At 50.1% G+C, this 23,612-nt stretch overlaps 1 protein-coding gene across 5 annotated transcripts in view; it reads right to left on the bottom strand.

The window, feature by feature from the left end:
• Positions 1 to 23,612, bottom strand: part of TRIO (trio Rho guanine nucleotide exchange factor) — a 372,055-nt gene that overhangs the window by 66,011 nt on the left and 282,432 nt on the right. For all 5 annotated transcript variants that reach the window (XM_060146876.1, XM_060146875.1, XM_060146878.1 and 2 more), the window contains one exon: positions 13,327 to 13,570. In XM_060146876.1, the coding sequence (XP_060002859.1) occupies positions 13,327 to 13,570 (244 nt within the window). The remainder of the gene's footprint in view (positions 1 to 13,326; positions 13,571 to 23,612) is intronic.

Below are 23,612 nucleotides of genomic sequence, written 5' to 3'. Positions count from 1 at the left end.
CAAATAACACAACTATGAGGAATGTTACTTATCATTTCCTCTAAAAATTAGTAGTGTTTTCTTGAGACCTGAAACACTATCGACAATTCCGGTAAGTTTTCAGTAGTCTTATCCTCTATCCAGTCCTGAAACCTCAACTATTAGTAGAAGCAGGCAGCGCTGCAGCTGGAGCATCGGAGCATCCCACTGCTTCATGCGGCTGCTTCCCATCCTGCCTCCCCGGCCCTGGTTTCCTCCCTTCCCGGCACTTCCTTTCTGTCCAGCGAGTCCACAGCGCTGGCCTCTGCACAGCTGCACAGCCGGGATCGAGTTTCTCAGGTTCCACGCACAAAGATACTCCTGTTCAGAGGACGTTGTGTCCGGTTTCTTACCCCGCAGATAACACCTCCCGCTCTGGAAGGAGGGGACAGGACGACTGAATCCTGCATCTGAGGGCCCCATTCAGCACATTATTTCCTGCCGCTTTCTAGCGCAGTTGCCAATCCACAAAAGCACCTTTATTGAGGCATTCAAACTCTTCATCTGGGTGCCAAAAACTCGATAGGCTCCTTTTCACTGCTTTACTTAACTATCTTTTCACAAACGGTGGGAGTTTTTCTCTTACTTGAACAAAACCAACATTCAAGGCCTCCTCTTTCCCACTTTAACTCACTACGTGACCTTCTCTGTTTGCATCAGCGTGTGGATTATTTGCAGAATGGCAATATGAGATGGTAACCCCACAAGAACGTTCCCTAAAAAACTAACAAAAACAATAGTGTTCAAAAAATTAGAGCAATGTCGCCAACTCCTGGCAGCCAATACGCGCCTTTCATGTCCCAGTTCTGTGAAGCATCAGAGAGCGAGGACACAGGCTACAGGAGAACCCAGGGAGGGGTCAGGGTGAATGGGAAGCCCCGACAGGAAGCTTACTTATCTCTCCAGCTCTTCCAAGGAAGGCCAATCGGCAGACTTCTATTTTTTTAGGCAGGGAGGGAGCAGGAAAATTTTACTCCTAGATGCAAATTGATAAAAAAAAAAAAAATTCATTTTCCCTCTTGCTACTGGTTCTTCCATTCACTGACTCACAACAAGCCCCCTGAGGGTCAAGTTCTGTGCTTGACTCACAGAGGAGGGAGAGGAGGGGAGGGACCTAAAGAGAAGGAAAAAGGACAGATTTCCATCAAGGTGGCTTCTTCAGGTGGTGGAAAGCAATTAGAATTATCGTATCGTAAGTGAAACCAGAAGGTTGAAAATGGATCCTTCTCAGAGAAAATTGACTGCTGGGGGTGGTGGTGGGGTAGTTTTGGGAATGCCCACAGCCCACGGAAGGCAAATGGCCTTGAGAGCGGCGGGCCTGGGAGACCGGCTTCCGGAATCAGCTCTTCCACCAGTACTGCCTGGCCTTGGGCAACTGAGTCTGTCTCTAGACGCTACAGCTTCCCTCCGGGACCAGAGGCTCCTTCCAGCTTGTATGGAGAGCAGGACCCACAGGGGTTAAGAACTTGAGCCCTGAAGGCTGACCGCTGCTTTTAAAACCCCATTTTCCATCACCTACTAAGCGTGGTCAAGTTAATTTCTCTGTGCCTCCATTTCCCTATCATAACACAGGGATGATAATAGTATACACTGCCATCGGGGTATCTTGAGGATTAAATGTACAGAAAAGCAGCACAGTGCCTGGCACAGGGCAAGCCCTCAACATATCTTACCTGTTATTACTGTTACTCTTCTGAGGCCCCAACAGCCCCTCTGCTGTAGGCTGATTACGACTGCCCCCAAATTCCTAAGTTCAAGTCCTATCCCCCAGTACCTCAGAATGTAACCAAATTTGGAGACAGGGTCTTTAAAAAGGTGACCAGGTTAAAATGAAGCTGTAAGGGTGGGTCTTAATCTAATATGACTGGTGTCCTTATAAGGACAGGAAATCCGGACACCCAGAGAGACACCGGGGGTATACACACAGGAAATCCGGACACCCAGAGAGACACCGGGGGTATACACACAGGGAGGATCATGTGAGGACAAGCCAGAAGGTGGCCGTCTGCAAGCCAACGAGAGAGGCCTCAGAAGAAACCAACCTTGCCCACACCTTCATCTTGGACCTCGAGCATCCAGGACTATGAAAAAGTAAACGTCTGCTGTTTAAGCCGTGCACTCTGTGGTTTTTGTTATGACACCCCAGGATGACTAACGCAGCCTCTGCCCCCATCTGATAACAATGTGCTCCATAATCTGGAACTGAAATGGTCCCATTAATTTTGAGACGGAAGCTAATCTATCTCTAAGAACAGAACTTAATATTCTTTCCTTCTAGTAAATTCAAAGTTCTACAGACCCAGGAGAAGGGGTGGGGGAGGAAAAGGATGCAACTGAATACACAGGGAAAAGAATACGGAATCCCAGAGCTGCCTTGCAACACAGCCAAGGTGAGTGAGCCTATTTACTGTCTTCTCGAACGTCTGAGAGGGCCCTCAGACAACAAACACGCTGGGTCCCCTGTCCTGAGCTTGGTCAGAAGACTTTTGGGAAAATGACGACCCCCTTGAATAGCTGGCCACGTGGAACAACCAAGATGTCCAAGGCACCCCAGCCACCGCTGGTCAGACCACGCTACCACGCGCCTCGAAGCCCCAAGCACTGAAGCACGTCAGAAGATTCCAGGGCAGCCCCACTCTGTCCAGAGAGCACCAGGAAGGGGGCAGGACCCTTCTTCTAGACAGAGCTGGGCTGGGGGTCAGAGTTCAAAGGTCAACCTCTCGAACCGTCTGACTGACCCCCAGCCTCCCGCACTCTTCTCTTCCCTCCAAAATCTTTTCAGAGTGTCAGTAAAGAAAGAAAAAAGTTGCACTGGGGATGGTTTTAAAAACAGCATGTTTCAAAATTCACTGTGAAATGTTCGTGATTGGAAAGTGAAGCCTTCATAAAGTACAGAGATTATATGGAGACTTCAAAGCCTGTGACAAGCACGGACAGCACTGTCTCCGGAATGTGATTCTCACAGGTGATGGGCGGCCTGGATTCAGAGGCAGCCTGGCTCAGGTGGAAAGCAAAACAGAAGCGCCACAAAAAGCTATTTTTAGACACACACTACGGGAGGTTACCCATTCCTTGGAAACTACGACCACTCTACATTTAGTGTCAAGCCCCTAATTTGCACCTCTTTGACCGAGTCTGCAGTCAAATGCAGACACTGGTGAAACATTATCTGTATTAATATTGCACGCTCCTGTGCAGAGCTCTGTGGGAAAACGTCCACCAAAATCTCATCTCACAGGAGTCACACGGAAACTTCTGATGTCATTTACACGCATGATTTTAAAGAGTACTCTCACTCCAAGGGGATAGTTTCTTTTTTTTTTTCCTAGGTGGGTAAGATGAAATTAGAGAGCTCAAGGGGTTCGGTACAGTGCAAACATCACGACTCTGATCAAGAATAAAAAATATGTAAAAGCAAACGTCATTAAATAGCATGTTTACTGTGATTTTTTTTCTGATGTGATTAATTTATGATGCAGGTGACTCTTCTTCAAAAGTCTGTTTTCCATGAATGCACTTAACCCTTCAACCCACCAATCCCACTTGTAGAATTCCGTTGTACAGACAAGCCTGCATATGAAGGAAAAGACACATACACAGAGTGATCCTCTGTGACCCTCTTTATAACAGCAGCAGACCAGAAGCGACCTGGGGTGCTCAGCCTTGTACTAGGTACTAACCTAAGCCACGTGCACATGGGAAGCTCTCCTGTCCGTGAGAAAGGAAGAGGCATGCACCTCTCCACGTACTAAAGTCATTCCTAAAAGGTATGGCTGAGTGACAAAGCCGGGGCAAAATACGCTATGTTTTATGTAGGAAAACGGAAGGAGGAATGAATACATGCTTATCTGTGCCTAACACAGTGCCAGATGTAGAAGGTGGGAATGAATAAAAATGGTGATCTCTACATGGCCAGTGGGACTGTGGGAACCAGACTTCTCAGTTTATACCTTTTCAGTTTTATTTTTGAACCACGCAAAACATCTAAAAATAAGTTTTAAAATTTGTTATTTCTTCCCTTCTTTAGAAAAGAAGTTATGAATGTGGCGTCGCTGAAATCGTATGTAGAAGTTGTGTACCGATGTTCGTTCTTCTGGGACTAGGTACCCCAGCTTCCATCAGATTTGACCAGGGACACGTGATTCTAAAGCTTTCCGGGAGCGCTGCTTCAGAATCAGCCAGGATCTCTGAAGGTATTCTCCCTTCTTGCCGTTTGCAGCTCAGCTATGAGGATCTACAGTCAAATCTTTCAAAATTCGGACTGCTGATGGGAAAGTAAGCTCTAGGCACACAAAATAATCACAAAATCATCTCCCATTTCTCAGAACAGAGAAAGGAACGTAGAAGCCAAAGCCAAACACACTTCAGTTTCTCTGGCCCACACCTGCCCATGGGCGCTTAGGTGCAGTTTTATCAGGTGTCCTCAGAACCACGATCTAGTAAATACCATCAGGAAAGAAGTGCCGGCTGACTCTGACTGAAACATATGCGAACATCCCCTCCAGGTACAGCATTTATTCATTTTCAAAATACGTAAGGAAACCAGCGCACTGTGCTACTGAACAACCTCTTACCAAGCACGTCATCTCCCTGTAATTCTTCACAGCTTCTGCAGGCGCTAATCAGAGTAAATTTAAAAGAGAAACCCCAGTCTGTCTAACAAATTGCAAAGTCTGGTATGCGTACGTGTCAGAAAGGAGGCAGTGAAAACCGTCGAGTCCACAGAGAGGCAGGAAGCAGACACCCCGCCCGGCCCCAAGTCACCCCGAACAAGACACGTTTCAATTCTCCCTGGGGATCACCTCTCCCCTGATTACATACCTTTCCCTGAACACTGTGTCATGACCGGCTGTGGGAAGATGCTGTTCGCATTCATTGTTTATGGCTTTGCTATATATATAATTTTTTGTGATCAGCTAATATGGATGGCGTCAATACCTGCTCATGGTTTTTTCCTGTTTTAATAAACACTTTCACGTAAAGTTGGCGCATGAAAATACCTCCAAAATGAAGCACTCAGGAGAGTCACGGCCCACTTGTGAGGCTCCGTAATTACATGCTGCATGGAAAGCGCTCCTTAATCACAGGCCTCGGGCTGATCCGCGAGCCCCGGATCCACAGGGCTCAGGGGAGAGACTAAGTCTTTGTTCTTCGTGCAACTGTCTGTTCCTCGGTTTTTCTTCCCACAGGGATTTACATAAGCAGCTGTTCAAACAGACGAAAAAGTGCTCTTTTCCAAGCTAATTAAAAAATATATATATACAGATCTTCCATTATATATATTCTTAAAGAACGTGTGGGCAGATACAGGTTCGAACGTCTATGCATTGGTGTGTCTCGGGTGGATGTGTTTTCTGATTAACGGGGACAATCTGGCACTAAGCAAATGTCTGAACACAGCAGAATCACAAAATAGTCAACTAAAAATTTTAACATTATTAAAGCCTTTTTAATGCCTTACGTTTTCCGAAAACATACACGTCATTTAAAAAGTCATAAGCATTCATCAGTGGTAGGACACTTAGGTTCATCCTTGGGGAGGAGGGTTTCATGACTTGGGAAAGATGATATATTTGGGTTGAACAAATTTAAACCAAGTTTTCCCCAATATCCTTGAAGAAATGCAAGAGGCCTGGGACCGGGAGCTCCATTTTTGGTTGCACAGATTTCTATCGAAGGTAGAGAAGCACCTGAGCATCTGCAGAGATGCTGCTTTTCTGGGTGGCAGGGGGGCTGGGGAGAGAGCACAGGATGAGGCCTTGGCCCGTGCACAGAGGCCAGGCTTCCTCTCCCAGGATGGGGCGTCCCTCTGCCAGCTGGGCTGCATGGAGCGGATGCTGTCCCAGGAACTGGGAAGGTGGTCTGGATGGGGGTGAGGAATCTTAGTAACTGCTTGTATTCCAAACAGGGAAACCGCTTTAAAGTGCCCCTGAGCTGGGGGTCAGCCAAAACCAGATGTCGGGCACAGGCTGGGGACGCAGGTGGTGAGGCCAGGGCCTGGGATTCCTGCAGGATGACGCACCAGTGGCCATCGGAGTCCTACTTTTCCACTATCTGCAAACCTCTGCTAAGTCCTGTCACCTGGTCTCACCTGTACGGCACGGGACCGAGGGGCACAGAAGCTGAGGGGCAGGCAGTGGTGGGCGCCACCCAGCAAGCAGGCAGAGCCACGACCTCACAGGGCCCCGACGTGACCAGGGAGGCTGAAGAGGCTAGGTGAGGAGAACAGCCCTGGAGGGGGGGGCAACAGGGGCTCAGACGCACTGCAACTTGGGTGCCCTAATTTCATCCTCACCTAGTGGCCGTGCCAGTGGTTACCCTGAGAATCAGATGTGGAGTTTATAACCTCCAGGTCTGGGACCGGGACACTTCATCCATTCATTCGTTCTAAGAAATTGCATGTGGTATAAATGGTATGTCCATTTTTCACAACTTTGAGCAGTGGCCCCATGGATTCATCTATGTAAGGTGTTTATCTTTAAAGTAAAAAACACAGAACAGAACTGGACAAAGCGGATTACGATGAACCGTACTCATTTATTTGCCTGTGAACACTGCTGAGGCTCCTTTCCCCCAAGTTACAGGCCTCGATTTTTCTTTTTTGGCTGTGCTGGGTCTCAGTTGCGGCACTTGGGGTCTTTAGTTGTGTCCCACGGACTTTCCTTAGTTGCGGCATGTGGACTCTTAGTTGCAGCATGCATGCGGGATCTAGTTCCCCGACCAGGGATCGAACCCGGGCCCCCTGTGTTGGGAGTGCGGAGTCTTACCCACTGGACCACCAGGGAAGTCCCGGTCCCCAGGCCTCCATTTAAAGCCCTCGTGCCCACTGTTCAGGGTCCCTCCTCTCCATGACGGCTGTGGGCGGAGGCTCTCTGCCCCTCGTCAACCCTGCTGCTTAAAGCCTGCGTTACTTGTACCTCCTCCATCACATTTATAAGTTCAGCACTATTACTGCACCCATGGCTCCTACTAAAACGTTTTAAAGTTCTTTCAGTGAGTTCCTATGAGGTTCCTTGTGTGTCTTTAGTGGTCCCTGGAGTTCATCATCTCATGGGGCCTTTCTCAGGTTACCCTGATGTTAGCCTTTGTGTTGAAATACTTGATAACTGCACCCTCATCCCCCCGCCAGACTCACTGTATCCATTCATATTTTCCTGTAGGATTTTTTATTTGGTGAGAAGGGACAGGAGTGTCAGGCAGGAAAAACCCCCACTCCCCGTTACTTTACGACCACACCAGGGGGAGAGAGAGGGGATGTGTGCACTCATCGTGTGTGTTCCTGTGCACACGAGCGTGAGGGGCAACGCCTTGTGGCACATGTTAGGAAACTGGATTTTATTCTGTGACCAACAGCAAGACACTGAAGGAATTTAAGCAGGAGCACAGTATGACCGGATTTGTGTTTTAGCTGCAAGAAGAGGGGGAGAAGTGAGGCTGGGAGACTTAGTGGCAAGGAGGCAACGGTGGCGATGGAAAGGAGAATATGCTTGAAATATACACTTTAGATAAAGGTACCAAAATGTGGTAGGCATGCTCAAAAATTAAAAACAACACTATCATGATCCAGCAATTCCACGTCTGGGTGTCCTCCCCAGTGCACGGGAAGCAGAGACTGGAGGAGAGCAGCTACTGACAGCAGACCCCAGTGTCCATCGACAGGTGAATGGACAGCAAACTGGCGTCTGTCCATACCGTGGAGTAAGAGTCAACCTTAAAATGGATGGACATTCTGACACAGGCTACAACACGGATGAACCTTGAAGACGTTATGTTAAGTGAAAGAAACCAGTCACAAAAACTTGGGAGGACAGTCTAGTGACTGAATATTGGAGAGTCAAATATTCAGGCAGAGAGAAGGACGGATAGGAAAACCCTGGCAGAGAGTTTTGAGAGACAAGGAGGCAGCCCAAGGTGGAACCCAGAGAAAAACCTACATTTCAGGTAGTTTCTCACGAAAAATCTCACTTTCCTAGTTTTCATTTGGAGTAAAGAAAACGTCCCATTTCACTGATATCAATCACATATCACTGCATTTATGAAAGATAACTCCTGGGTCTTCTCTTTGACCTGATTTTGATGGTACCCACTTTTCTGTAGGTGATGTGGTAAACCGGAAACCACAGGGGATTATTTCTGGAACGTCGTTTTTCAGTAAGTGTGGTGTGCTGAGTCAAAGCCCCAGGGCGTAGAGGCCCAAGTGGTTAGCAAGCAACAAATTTTATTTCTCATGTTTTTGTTCCTCTGTTTTTCTAATGAAGAATTCAGAGGGAAAAAAAAATCATGTTTTTAGCTTCTTCAAAGTGAAATGCAAGTACTGACCTATACACTATCCCAGAGAGAAAAACTTTATAAACAACTTCAAGAGAGGTTAAGGCTAAGGTTCCTAAGTGGGTATTTTCTCCTAAATATATCAACAAACTAGCAAAAACACGACCTGGCCACCTCATTAGGGGTCAGCATAAGGAAAAAGGGGAGGTTTGGAATTGGCCTTCATTCAGAAAGGCCTCATGAGAAACAGAACCTGAGAACGTCAGAGCTGGGGATGACCTCAGGGACCACCCGTTTCCACCCACCTCAGGCCCCGGGTTGCAACGTCACCGAAGACAGAGATGGAATCAGAACTCGGGTCCTCCTGACACAAAGCACAGACCTTGCGAGTTCAACACATCACCTCTTCTAAAGGCTCCACCATAAAACATCACTCTCACCCCCGAAATGTCTTCTCTTAAAGCTGAATTTTAGCAAAAAACAATTCAGTGGTGGCTAAAAGCGCAACTCCAACTGGGCCAGGCCAGGCAGTGGAAGACCTCAACTGACAAGTGGCACCATGACAGTCACATGGGCAGTCTTTCAGATGCAATAATCCAGGTGTGAGGACAGTGGAAGGACCTCCTCAAGACTGATGACAGATTACTGTTTTACCCTTAAAAAAAGCAAATACAGTCCAAAGGCTGCCACGACGCGCTTCAGGCATGCGTCCTGCAGGAAGCTCAGGATGCGACTCTGCCCGGTTACTGACCCGGGACCATCCTACTTTTACTGAGTATCTCCCACCCTCTCACCGCCAACGCTGGGCACTGTTGCCCATCCAGGGCCCCTGCACTGCTCCAGGGATGCCTGCTGGGTTACCCCCGAACCATGGAGCTAAGCTCTCAAACACTATCACGTATGGTAGTTCTGGCTGTGACGAAAGAGAACAGCTGACCTGCTCAGTCTAGGGTAGCACCAGAAAGGGGATGTGGGGAACGGGCCTCGTCGGGAATATAAACATTTCTGATATTCTGTTTACTTTCTGGGAGCAACACTAAAGTAAATAAACAGAGAACAGTGACCGCTGTCCACGCTGAGACAGTAGGACAGAAAAATCCCTTGGATTTTCTGAGAGACTAAAGATAATTCCGTGACCCTGTATCAGCAGTCTAGCAATGGCCACACGCGGGGGTTTGGGGGCCACTGCTTCTCAATCCGGCTGCTCGGCGGACTCACCGGGCCCCAGACCAGGAGAACCTTTGCGGTGGGAGGTGGTGTGAACCACACACACGCGCTGGAGGGGCACAGGGACTTGAAGAGGCCCCGTTCTGCTGACAGTGGCTGCTGCCTGCCTGCCTGCCTGCCTGCCGCCTGTGACTGAGAGGCTGTGAGAGGGGAGAAGGGCGGCCAGGGCAAGATGAGAGCAAGATGCCAGACACCAAGGCTGCCCGTCGACGGACGCCGCTCTACGGCTACCCTCCCGTACCGACCTTTCCCCTGAATCATGTCCACACTGGAGTCTAGCCTCAGACCCAAAAATATCTTCCTGAAGAACAAACTGTACAATTATACTTCTTGTTCGTTTAAATCAGTGATGTTCTATCCTCCCCCGACATCACCCAGGGAAACTGGGCTGATCCAAGGAGCCCGGGGCTCATAAATCCTAAGTCCTCGTGCCGTCCAGCAGACGTCCCACTGCAGCCACGCCTCAGAGCGCCTGCGACCCGGGCGCTGGTCCCAGTGCGTAATGGGCCCCTCTGGGCTGACCGGAGTATCCTCACAGCCACACTGCGATTCGTAAATATCACACACAACCAAACACACAGACATTTAATCTCAACAGGCATGTTTTTCACCTGGAAACTTAAGGTGTTTGGATTGGGGAGTTGTGAACAAATTGAGGCACTAAGGCTGAGAAAACTGTGGGACTAGAGATTAGCGAATGTGCTTGTTCCTCCACCTGGAAGGTCAGAGCAGCAAGAATCACAGGCAGATCAACAGCGAGTGACCAGGGACGAGACATCACAACACCCCGCCCCCCACCCCCGGTGCTCTGCAGCGTGTGAAAGGCCAGATGGCCCGTGCGCGCGACCCTGCGAAGGAGGCCTGGAGGGCGCGGGGTGCCCAGTTCTCTAGAGGAGGGGCCGCACTGGACCCCTCCCTGCAGTGGCCCTGTGGCCCAGCCCGGCTCTCAGACGGAAGGGACTCCGAATGAGCCGCCCCGCCGGCCCAGCGCGCGGTGGTACGTGAACAGCCCGCGGTCCTCTGCACACGAGAGCCAGGAGGGGGGCTGTGGCGCCGAGCAGATGCCCTGGGGACCTCCTGCTCCCCAGGGGGGCGGCGGCCTCTTTCCCGCAGTCCCTGGGGCTCGTTCTGGACCCTCGCCCCTTGCTGCCCCGACTACCCGACGAAGACTCTTCTCCTAGACGGAGCTGCGGGTCACTGCCGATCCCCTGGACTTGACCGCGCACAGGAGGCTCTGGCAGGGGCTTGTCCAAGAGCCCAAGGAGGATCCTCCCTCCCCCATCTTCCACCCAAGTCCCAACACTGCCAGGAACAGGCCACCTCAAGAGCTTCCCTGCACGACAGGAAAAACAAAAACTCGGAAAAGGAGGAAAACAGTGCCTAAGGCTCCGAGCCCCAATCTATGAACTGTTAGTTCACAACAGGTTCTACTCAGCGAAGAGACACCTTCTCAGTACGCAGAGGGTTCGTGAGGAGTGACGTCTCAGGTGCCGGAAAGTCACAGAACGTCAGAGAGAAGAGGCTGTGAATGGGAGTCAAGCCAGAAGACAAGCACAAACCCAACCTCTGTAGGAAGTTTTCAGGACAAAGGCAAGTGTGATAAATACACGGTTCTTTCTGCTGGGCTAGCCTGCAATTGCGAACACCAGGAAGTAGAGAACACACCACAGGAAAGGCACATGTGGAAAGAAATCTTTCAGAACAAACGTTATTTGTAGCTTAAGTTCACCGGGGCTCCTCTGCATATAATAGACGAACTTGAAAAAAACGTTGTACTTCCTTTTCAACTCAGACTCAAGGACTTAACTACATTATGCAACTCTGGGAACACCCAGGCGGTGGGCCAACGGGTGGCCCACACCAGCCGCTACCTGAACTCAGAACTCGGCACCACAGCCGGGCAGGTCCAGGGCTGCTGGCACTCCGGGGCCGCTTCCCCGTAATTGCAAGCAGATGCCTCAGCTTCGGGGCAAAACTGGGAAATTCCCTGCCTTTCTCTTTGGATCCCTGGAGACACCACAGCCTAATTCTTCCAGCTGCTTACTGAGGTGACGATACAGTCACATTTAGGCCCCGAGGGATCCGGAACATGGTCGGGCCTGTAATTCCCGAGGGGGCGAGTCACCGGCTATTTCCTGTGCAGCTTCACTTAGCTCAGCACCATGACTAACCCCTCAGCAGCCAGAGGACGGTCTGCAGGACGCGTCAGGACGAACGTAAAGAGGGCACAGGGGCTTCCCTGGTGGCGCAGTGGTTGAGAGTCCGCCTGCCGATGCAGGGGACACGGGTTCGTGCCCTGGTCCGGGAAGATCCCACATGCCATGGAGCGGCTGGGCCCGTGAGCCATGGCCGCTGAGCCTGCGCGTCCGGAGCCTGTGCTCCGCAACGGGAGAGGCCACAGCAGTGAGAGGCCCGCATACCGCAAAAAAAAAAAAAAAAAAAAAAAAGGAGGGCACAGCTGACCAACGGAGGGAGCAACTGGAATGTTCCAAAATTAAAAGAACTGGAATATGCAGAGTATAGTGGAGTTCTCTCAGGAAGGGCAAACCAACCGCTGACCCCAGATCTGGAAGAATCGGCCATCTGCCAGCATGGCAGAAAAACGAAGACTGACCTAATGCGGTTTGAAGCGTATAAACTCTACCCATTCTGCATTTTTCTAGAAGCTACAGGTCAGTGTTTCTGAAAAGGTCTTAAAGGCTCAAAGTAGCTCCTCAGTAAGATGAGAGATTAAACCAGCACCGTCCAACAGACACAGTGCAAGCTGCGTATGTAATTTAAATTTTTCTAGTAGCCATCATTTAAGTGGTAAAAAGAAACAGGTGAAATTAATTTTAATCATACATTTTATTTAACCCACCCTATAAAGTATGTTATAGTACCAGTTTGCAATGACTATAAAATAATTACACATTCTTTTTTCATGGTAAGTCTTGCAATCCAGTGTGTATTTCGCACCTGCAGACCAGCTCAATTCAGACAGGTCCCGTTTCAAGCCACATCAGGCCAGCAGCAACCATGTTGGACATTCAGGATAAACAGACTCTCATACTCCCGCGGGGAGCTCGTTACTGACCCATCCAGACACACGTGGAAAAGCGGCCTTGCTACAGTTGCCTGCCTCTAAAGGAGTCCCCAGTGCCAAATGCCGTTTTGTTCAATACCCTGTTATTTCAGTTGAAAAGCATTTTTTTCAAAAGCCACCTCTCTTGTCACAGCTGCAGACCCCTGACACTGAGCCCTGCCTGACTTGGCCAGCCTCCCCACCGGGGGGTCCAGCTGCGTTCCCTCTCCAGGCAGGGAACCTGGGGAGTCTGGGATGCCCCAAGACACTTTATCAAGCTATAAAGACAAACTCTCAGAACCTGCATGCTTGACTGTCTAGCACTGAACACCAACAAAATAAAGAATCCACAATGTGAAAACCTGATTAGGAAGATGCTGAGTCTGGTCCCACCTCCCCTACCTGTTTCCAACACCACCTGGAGGAGAACAGCGTCTTCTCTGTCTCCTCCGTTTATGAATGGCACTGGCCCCCAACAACAGCCCCCTTTTCCTTCGCCAACCGGCTATCTTATTACGCGGCCTTGGGAAATGAGGCGATGCTTCATTATTTCTGAGTGACACGTGAAATCCTTATTCCATCTCAGCTCCAGATGGATTAAGAAGGCCCGGAGACACAGGGATAACGGACTGGGGCACGAGTGACCAAGAGGGATCGTACCTATTATGAGGCTGCAGGGAGCAGGGACAGAAGCACCGGTGTCATTTCCAGTAGGACCGTCATTGCCATCCACGCCCGCGAACTCCTACCTTTGTGGTTGAAGATGCCCTCCATTTCCATGCTACTTCTGGAGTGGGCAATGCACAGGGAGCCGCAGGGGACCAGGCCTTCCACCGCGGGGGACCGGTCGGTGGTCCGCACCAGACACCAGTCAGGCTTGTCGTGGGGCCGCTCCAAGACTTCCACGGTCTGGCCACGGCGGATGGTCAGCTCGGTGCTGTTGCAGGCCGTGAAGTCGTGGATCACCACTGTCAGCTCACAGCCGCCGGATAGCTGGGGAGGGAGGGGACAGGTCAGCGAGCCCAAGCCACCGGCCCTCAGCGGGCGAGGCTGGCGCCTGGGCTGGGAGCTCGGCTCCCATTCCACAGCTGGGTCAGAGCGCCGGGCACCAGCCGAATGAGGGCTCTCCCGTTTCCCTGTCCCTTAATTTACGTCCCTTTCGGAACACTTGAACATTTACTTTTTCACATTCTAACGTATAATAATGACTTTCTGTGTGTTACACTGTCAGAATCTGATGGTTTTCCATGAGAGTGTCCAAACACTTTTGTGCCTGAGACATATGTCCCTTCTCAAAGAGTGCCACATACCGGTGACCCTTGAACAACGTCGGGGTTAGGGGCGCCGACCCCCCTGCACGGTCAAAAATCTGCGTCTAACTTTCGAATCCCCCCGAACATAACGACTGGTAGCCTACCGTTGACCAGAAGCCTTACCAATGACATGAACCGTTGACTAACACGTATTTTGTATGTCGTAAGTTTTATGCACTGTATTCTGACAATAAAGTATGCTAGAAAAAAATATTATTAAGGAAATCATGAGGAAGGGAAAATACATTTACAGCACATATATGTACTTATTGAAAAACAACGCACATATGAGTGGACCAGGGCACTGCGCCCGTTTAAAGGTCAACTGCACTCATTTTTAAACTTAGGGCAAACTAGTAAGAACTCTGCTTGTAGGCCTTTGGGGGGATTGTTGCGAAATATGGTGATAAAGTTGGAGGTCGGTTCCGGCCTGGCGAGAACGGTGCGGCCGGGGCAGCGCCTGTGCCCCCCAGATCGGGAGGAGAGCCGCAGAGCAGGGAGCGTAGCATCCGGAAGCACGGGCGGAGCACGCCCTTCTCTCTCCAAAACCCTTCGAGAGCCCTCGCCAGCCCCCAGGATACTCCCTAGCGCAAGCTTCCCCGCCCCACACTGCTGTCCCCCACCCCAGCTCCGCCCGGGCTCCCTCCCCGCCCCAGGCCTCAACACGTCCCTCCACATGCTGCGTGGACACCGGCTGACCCCTCAGGTGCCACGTGGCTTTTGGCCTGAAGGGCCTTCCCCTCCTTCCCTCCTCTCAGCTCACTCCCATTTTCTGTCCGAACTCTTCTAAGCCTTGGGCCCTTTGAAGCACACCCAGGAACTCTGTAAAGAGCACCAACTCCGTGATCTCTGCTTGGAAAACAGGTACAGGGCCTTCTCACGACCGCTTGCTGTGCATCTTCCCTTAGACCGAACGCTCCTTGGGGACAGCTCACAGGTATGCTCATTATCGCCCCTCTGTAGGAGAACCTTGTGGCCAGCTCCCCGCCCTTGGCCCACCCCCTCTGGCCCTCCCATCCGGGCAGCCCCAGGCTCAGGCTGCATGCCGTAGCCTCTGTGCTGGGCACTTCCCAGCAGGCATCCGGGCCTGCTGCTTCCCCATCCCTTCAAAGCAGTGAGTCTGGGACGTGACTCATTACTCGCCCTCACATCTGTTTCTCTTCCAGCGTTGCCTTTTGGGTAACGGTATCACAGTCAACCGCACTCCTTTGCACCCCTGAAACACGGTCAGTCGGATTCTAGAATGTGTTTCTGACTTCTCCCTTCGTCAGCGCGCCCACACCAATCACTTCATCTGGATTTCTGCACTGGTCCCCGGAGTGCCCTGCCCCATCCAGGCTGTCCTTCCAAACCACCTGAACACTGCTGCCGCAGTTCCCTTCTTAAAATGTGCACACATGCCATCCTCCTGTTCAAGAACCTTAGGCACACATTCCCTAGTATAAGACGCAACGTTCCCGTCACCGGGTCCTAGCCCGCCTCCCCGGGCAGGCTTCGTGCTTCTCCCGTGCTTCACAGCCCAGAGCGGCCATGTCCTCCTTCTGAGGTGGGTCCTGCATGCCCTGTGTCTGTGAGCCCTTCTGCTTGGAGCCCTCACCTCCCCAGCTGCTCTCGTCTCAGCCCCCGTCAAATCCCTCTGAGAAGCTGCTCCTGTGTCTACCGTCCTTAGCACTCTGTCCTTAAACAAATTACGTCTCAAGTCTGACACGAGCCAGGCTTTGGGTTGTGTGTCTGTGTGTGTGTGTGTGTGTGTGTGTGTGTGTCTGTCCTCCGCACCAGAAAGCAGGTTTGTGTCATTCTTCTGCGACCTTTCCATGCCCAGTGTGTGAGGCCCCAGGTGCCAAGGGCCGGCGCACAGCTTGTAAGAGGAAGCTAGCAACAGGCTTTGTACCCAGCAAGTGGTCACACATTTGCTGAAGTGAAAAAGGTAAGATAGGTTTGCTGTAAAAATGAGCTGTCTGAAAACCAAAACAAAACATGGGCTCTTCCTCTGTGACTTCGGGAGTGAACTCTGCCTGTGTGTTTCCTGTCCCCCCTTTGGGCATCAGCACAGAGACCACAGAAGAAGAGAAGACGGTCGCCGGGCTGAGCTGCGATGTGCAGGAGGAAGGGGCGGCCAGGCCTGCTGCCGGGAAACATCCTGTTCCAGAGAGGCCACCCAGCCCCACCCCCGGCAGAGAACTGACTCCTACCCGGGCTCGCGGCCCTGCAGCGTCCTCGGCTGCCTGCCGGCCCTCTGTCACGCTCCATGCTCTCCACTGCCCTCCTGTCTTTCCAGAGAAAGTTCAGATATTTAGAATAAGAAACACATGTCCACTTGACAACCACAGAAAGCAAAACAAAACAAAACTCTTCCAAAATAAAACAAATATCGACAAAAGGAATCGTCTCTGCTGGGCCACAAAGGACATTTTCCCCAAGTGACTAACCCCCTTCTAAATTTTACAAACTTCTCTTTGGAAAAACTATGCTGAGTCTCACACATTTCTCTGTGAACACTCGAAGATGCTCATGTTAAAAGGTCAACAGCAGAGGCCCAGCCTGGAGCAGAATTTTCCTCGTAAAACCCCACGTTATGGAAGTGGTTAATCCCTGTAACGAAAAGGAGGAATGTTTCCCATCCCAGGGAAAATGTGACCCGTGAACAAGCCCCGCGGGGAGCCCGGCCTGCACTCCCCATGGAGCCTTCCCTCGGCCCGAGCCGCCCGTCTGCTGGGCCCGCGCGTGCACGTGGTCCCCGCGTGTCACCACCCCCGGCCCTGGGAAGCTCCACTTCAGACGTGTTCCCTCATCACCGGCCTGTGCTGGTCTCCTTCTCCCACTGCAGGAACTCTTCAGACTGCTCAAAGCCACGTGGTGTGTTCTGGGGGTGGGGGAAGGGTGGGAAGGGAGAACGCGGCTGCCAAGAGGAATGAAGCTAGACTTTCTTTCTGGCGCTGAGTTTCCAGCCCCTCACAGAGTAATCAGAACTATTGGAAACATCTGTGCACTTGACAGAGCCTGAGAAATGAAAATCAAGCCTGTTCTGACAAAGAATCGCATACTGAGTCAAAATTCTTTCTCAAAGCCTTTAGAGAGTTAGTAACAAAATCTAGTACCAGAAGAATGTCTTCAAACAGTGCTAGATTATCATTAAGAAAACCATATCTTCTTGGCTCTGCCCCTAAGAATAAACTGACTTTTCCCATAAGAATCTCCTGCACAAATCTATAAGGGGAGGATTAAATGGGCGTTTTCTAGTCCAGAGAGGAGACAACCCATGGATTTCTGCCTCAATGCTCGCATTTGAATATTTTAAACTTATTCCAAAGCTTGTCTTTAAGACCAGGCTTGTTAATTAAAAAGACTTTTTTTTTTTGGTATAAAAGACTTAAAATAACTGTTTTCGAGTATCAATGCAAGTCATTACAGCCTTTTATGTAGAACTGACCTCCTAATTAGAAAAAGGTTGGGTTATCCTTACTTATTGTCAGTGACATTTCTACCCCTAGTGACACAATTTCTTCACTATGTTGAAAGTGTTACCATTCCATTTATCTAGTTTAAAAATTCACTTTTCCTTTCCAACCATATTCTGTGAAGGTTTTCACATTATCTTTTTCACATCTCTGTATTTTATGGACTTGTATCACGGGCTCCTTACCACAAGCATTTGGTTGAGGATTGCAATTTATGAAAATCTCAATTTCCATGACTCACATTAACCCTTGTGACATTCTCATCAGAAGATATTCTTTTCCCAATCTTTCTGCTTTTCACCTTAAAAAAATTAAATGTGGTGACTAAAAAGCATGACAGTAAAATGGCCTTAACTGGAGCAAGGACCGTGGATACTATAATGAAATGCCTCCTCCAAGACCAGCCACGAAAGGGCTGCCGGGAGGAACTCCAGTGATGCTGGTGCACGGACGATGCGCAGAACCAAACCAGGGCCCCCTTGCCTGAGTTCTCTCAATGACTGAAAATGAATAAGTTGCTGTGTTTCACCCAAAAGAATGAAATACTCACCTGGTCGCAGGCACATGAACCTTCAAAAACCGTCACACAGAACAGAACTTTCCTTTTTACATTTTCTGGAGGAACCACGGTATATTGTTTTGCTTTGCCTGAACCCAGTTAAAGACAGTAACTGAAGCAGAGCCGTGGCTGGGTGCTTCTCACCCACCGCTCGGGCTCTGGCATCCCCTCCCTGGAGCTCTGCAACGAGGCATGTCTACTTTACGAGAACATACAGCTCTCGAGAGACAACAGCAAACACCTGATGTGAATGACTGGCTCGCAGGTGACTTCTGGGGCGGGTTCCGCCAGAGGAACAGGGGCTCTTTACAACTGTCACGCGGATGGTGTAGTCCTCCCTGTGAATGAATCTGCTTCGAGAAGCTAAGATCAATTGCGGGTGGGTGTCTGGCCAACTTTCTGAGAGCGCTTCAGAAGGAGAGGGGGAAGCGGTCTACTAAAAGCCACCTTCTCCTATGGAATAGAGTGTACCAACCCACAGTCACATCCTACAGCCCAGCACGGTGCAGGCACTAGAAGGGCCTTGCGGTTTTGTGCAGGCTTCACACAGAGCAGACCAAAGAGTGGCTCCTCGCTTAAAGGGGACTAGAAAGTACAGCTCCGTGAATTACCAGCTCCGTGGTTACAAGAGAAAGGCCACCACCGGCAGTCAGAACAATTCCCCAAGGAAACGCATTACCCCAGCTTCTCCCTGGGCAACTTCGCGGAGGCCGGAGGCTTGGGCTTCTCAGTGGCCGTCCTAACCACGGGACCATCAGGCCCCTTGCTTACCCCAAACTCAAGGCCAAGTTCACAGGAGAAGCCGTCACAAAATCTGCTGCTGGGTTTCCAAGAGGACCACTGTGAATCTCTCACAGATTGGGGTGCAAAAAGAAATCTGTCAGAACCGAAAAATGGTTAAGCTGGCAAAAATGGTGTTTCTTACCACCCCTCCCCCAAGAAAAAGAAGAAAAGAACGAAACAAAAGGAAACAGAGAAAAAGAAAAGAAAAAGAAAATCTGTGAGAAAAAACGTTTTCAAAAGCAGCAGCTTAACCTACCCAACATTTTTACCCAGAAAAGAAATACTGAGTATAACATTCAGGGAGGTTAATCCTTTACTCTTTGCTGATGTGATCACACGCTGGTTCTGACATGCAAATAACCCTTGGAAGCCTTCCTTGACCGGGATACACATGAGCTGCAGTGGAAAGTTAGATGTCAAGAAGCTAAATTTAAAAGATATATTTGAAAAGGCAAACTTTAAGTGTAAAAAGCCAAGCAGATCAGAGAGAAGACAGCTCCCAGGTACCAGGCCTCCAGGCTCAGCGGCAGCTGGCCTGGACCAATGCCACGCTTGCCCTCACTCTGAACATTTTAGAACGAGAGGCGCCGAGGGCTGAGCCGCGGGGCATGAACGAAAAGCTTCGTTGGCTGAAAAGCAGAAACACGAATGGGGCTCGGGAAGCAGTCAGCTGGCCCCACCTGTACTACTTTCAATCACAGGCCCTGGAAAGCAAGACCCCTCTTGGGACAACTGAGCCCAAGGGAGCCCGTTTGCTGTGTTTCCTGGGTGAGCAGCACCTATCCAGAAACGTTCATTTGAAAGGCCTCTTTTTTTCCCCCTGACAAGCTAAGGTATGACAGCCAGGTAACCAGCCGACTGGGTCCCTCACCCAGAGGAAGAACAACCAGGATAAACCACCAGCCTCGAGTCTGAATCAAAGCTGGGCCGCCACTGTCAGCAGTGACTTTGACCAGTGCTGTAAAATCTACATTGAAAAGCACTTCCCGATGCACCACTATTTTTAGCAGCACTTTTGTTAACAGTTATACCTAAAGTTGTAGTTTTGAAAACTCTGCCTTTTCTTAGAACTGAGGCTCTCTGCTCTAGCATGGGGAAAATTTTGTTTTTCTGATTGAGTAAAGTTAGCAAAGGCTGCATTCGTTCTGTGGCTTTATGAGAGCACTTCAGAAACTTGTTAAAAATTACAAAAAGCCACAGTCACTTAGAAAGATAGAGGGAACCAATGCCAGGGGCCACCCTCGCCAGGCTGCCAGCGGGGAGGGCTTTCTCTGCTTGTTCCTGTGGAACGGCACCTGTCCTGGGCTGCACAGGGCTCAACGCCCTTGCACCTGGGAAGGCACGAACCGACCTCGGGAAGAGCACGGACTCATCCTACGGCTCATGTGGTAGGATTACAGGGGAGCAGCTGGGAAAACGTTTCAAGCAAGAGTCTCCCGCTTCTTCAGAGGCTGCCCGTTCAACACAGGATCAGTATTCAGCTGTTGAGCCACCAAGACGTGCAAGTTCAGGAACCGAGTCTGAGCAACTTACCCTTAGCACAACTTCTAGCTCCTAAGGAACACAATTAGCTTCTAAATCCACTGCAGGCAGGAGTGCTCACTAAGAGGCCGATGTGCAGCGGGTCTGCAACAGCCAGTAACGAGGGAGAAGGAGGCAAGTTTTGAAACGAAGACACAGTGACCGTCGACATCTAGGCAGTGCTCAGGGCGTGTAAGGCACTGTTCCAAACGCACGTTTTTAATGCTCACAGCCCTAGAGGGGGGAGTCGTACTGTCCCCTGTTACAGATGAGGAAACTGAGGCACAGAGAGGCTGCTGAGCAGCAGAGCTCAGAGGCCTGGCTGGGGAGCACCTGCTTGTTCTTAACCATCTGCTGTTGGACGCTAAATACTTTGCCTACTCGACTCCGTTACCCTCTGGGCGGAGTCGGGACCCTTAACTGACATCCCGGGATTAAAACTATGTGCTGTCCCCAGAAAGGCTTCTGAACGAAGCGACTCAACTTCATGCCCACGCGGGCAAACCTACACGAGGCTCTGGGACACCGTGGCAAGGGCAGCAGGCTGGGCAGCGCCTCGAGCCAAGGCTCCCTCCTGCTTCTGGCAACTGCAGGCAGCGGGGAGAGTGTGAGCTTAGGCGGGCGGCACACAGTGCCAGGTATGTGAGGGACGGGGCTGAGTGCAAGCACGAGGCACTTCCTAAGCAGGCTGAATGCAGGCTTCCTTCCTCCAAAACTTGAAGCCAGCCTCATCTTAAAACGTACTGGCATTAATGACTTTATATACTACCTCAGCGCTGCAATTTATGGAAATCCATCCAAGCTCCTATGGTGCAGACTGTCACTTCACAGAGGTTTATTGACTTTTTAAACTACATAAATTTCATATCCCCAACACAGTGCTATATATACTTCATGAAAAGTAACTGAAACCATTTATTTTTTTTAAATGTGTGAATTCATACACTCACATCACAAGCTTAGGGGCAAAATTCGTGCCAAGTATCAAGTCTCAACTGAATTTCTCGTTCATTACAAATAGCACGGCTCGGCTTCAGACCTAGAGAAGGCTCACACCTGGCCCCCTGCTGCCTCGGGCCGCTTTTCCACAGCCTGCCCTGTCTGGCCTTGGTTATTTTTTTCATCCTGACCTCAAGATGGTTTGCTCTATAGTAGTAGCCTATATCTGATTCGCATATTTTCTATTTTCCTTATAATATAAATTTTCGTTATATGAAGCAAACCACAGACTAGTAATGCACACAGAAGGAAAAAATACTAAAAATGCTTCTTTAATACGCCAAAATATTTAGTTCCTCCTCAGCTCTAGTGTGAAATAACAGGGTCTAGACCCCGCCAGGTAATTAGATCCACATTCCGTTTCTGGCTTCCGCTCTCTATTCCGGGTGGCCCTGCGAGGGTCACCTGGCCTCCCTCGTCCCCGCAGTGACCTGGAGGCGTCCCCTCCCAACATCAGGGAGACAAGCTCAGGACAAATGAGACAAGAATCTGGCAAGCATCTGATTTCTTTGGAACCCACATTATATTTTCATGAGATCACTTTATCAGCGCAAGCACCACTAATAAGGGCAAGAATCAGTGCTACACTGACATCTGGAACAAAGAGATGGCAGCTTTTAAAGCCTACGTTTGCAAAGAAGGAAAGGTGCTCGGGGGCCCTGTGGTCTGTATCTGCTAACAGTGTCCCTGGAGAGAGGGTGTCTCCGGGCCCCTCCTTACCTGACTCTTCTAAAACCCTGTGCCTCATCTGAGAGTTACTACAGCACTGGGCAGACAACTTCTTCCCAAGAGTTCTCCAAGAGGCCAAGCCGAAAACATCCCCCCACCCGGTTTCTGAAATGGAACCAAACTCCATGATAACAACTAACTCATAACAGACATCATAAAGTAAGTCAAACAGGCAGAATATGGTTAAGTAATTTCCCTTGCCAGATCTATCTGCCCATGTCATCAGAGGCTATTTAAACTTGAAATATGTAGGGCGGAAAGAACCTTGGGACATATGAAAAGTTACTGCCATCAGAGATAACAGGGCTTTCTGTTTAAGCCTAGTTCAGAGTAACAGTGCATTTTACAAACTGACTCCATAAAGGATGCAATTTCTTAAATGTATTCTCCTGAATCATCTACTGACCCTGAAATGTTCTACCAGAAAAGTACATAAAAGGAGAAAAACCTCCCCAAAGCAGAGAACAGACATGTGTAGGCATATGTGTGGTCGCAAACATGGGCCTTCTTTCGTATAAGGCCTCATGGTATGGCCCCTCCAAACTCCACACTCTGACTTATCCATATTAAGTGTCACACGCTGCTTATTTTCCTCCCAAACACAGAACACAAGAACGGAAGAAGACAACCCATTGCCATTCTACGGTCTTAGGAAGACATTTAATCCTTTCTGTGTACTTCCTATTAAGGACCTATGGACTCAATGAGGGGTATTAAATACATGCCACATCCACTTAAGAAAGCAGTTTTGGCACGTCACTACGTCACTACGCGAGATGGTTAAGAGTCATGAGCACGTCAGGTAGGCTGAGAGCGGCTGAGTGAGGGGCTGCTATCACAGCTTCACCCGGGAGCACAGGCAAGGCGGCACCTGCAGAAGGGGCCCTGGCGGGATTTCTGAGCTACCGAATGAAGTTCGGTGCCTAAGGTATGAGATGAGGTAAACAGAAACTGGTGAGTTACCTTCACAGATAAAATATTTAAGAGGCAGTTCTTTAATAATTCTAATACCCCAGTAGATCCCCAGTGTAAAATGATTAATTTCCACAAACCTACACTGTTGCTAGTGACATATCCCTTCTCTCTCACTGGGTACCTAATGTGTTGTCTTTTTTTTTTTTTTTTTTTGCGGTATGCAGGCCTCTCCCGTTGCAGAGCACAGGCACGGGACACGCAGGCTCAGTGGCCATGGCTCACGGGCCCAGCTGCTCTGCGGCATATGGGATCTTCCCGGACCGGGGCACGAACCCGTGTCCCCTGAATCGGCAGGCGGACTCTCAACCACTGCGCCACCAGGGAAGCCCAATGTGTTGTCTTAAAAGCAACAGTTCCTAGGATAATGCCTTACTTTTCTACAGGAGTTGTACAGACTCAAATCCAAGTTCACATAAGCCTATTTTGCTATAATAGATTCGAAGTAGAACGAGTTGCCTCTTCCTAACTCCAGGGCAGAGCCTCATCTCTGCGGCAAACCCCCTGTGAATCCCAGTCGGCGCCCCGCAGCTGCCAGCCCCCAGTGTCGGGGGACAGGGAGCCCGGGGGCACTAGCACACGGTTCTCTGTGGGCCAGAGGCACAACCTGGTACCAGGCAGCTCCATCTCAGAGCCGGGGGCTGGAGAGCCAGGAGCCCCTTCCCAGATGCAGGGGGCGTTTCCAGACTCCCCCCCACCAC

The sequence above is a fragment of the Lagenorhynchus albirostris genome, chromosome 3, assembly GCF_949774975.1.
Source record: "Lagenorhynchus albirostris chromosome 3, mLagAlb1.1, whole genome shotgun sequence".
Classification (NCBI taxonomy): Eukaryota; Metazoa; Chordata; class Mammalia; order Artiodactyla; family Delphinidae; genus Lagenorhynchus; species Lagenorhynchus albirostris.
This window is presented reverse-complemented; position numbering and strand designations above follow the sequence as displayed.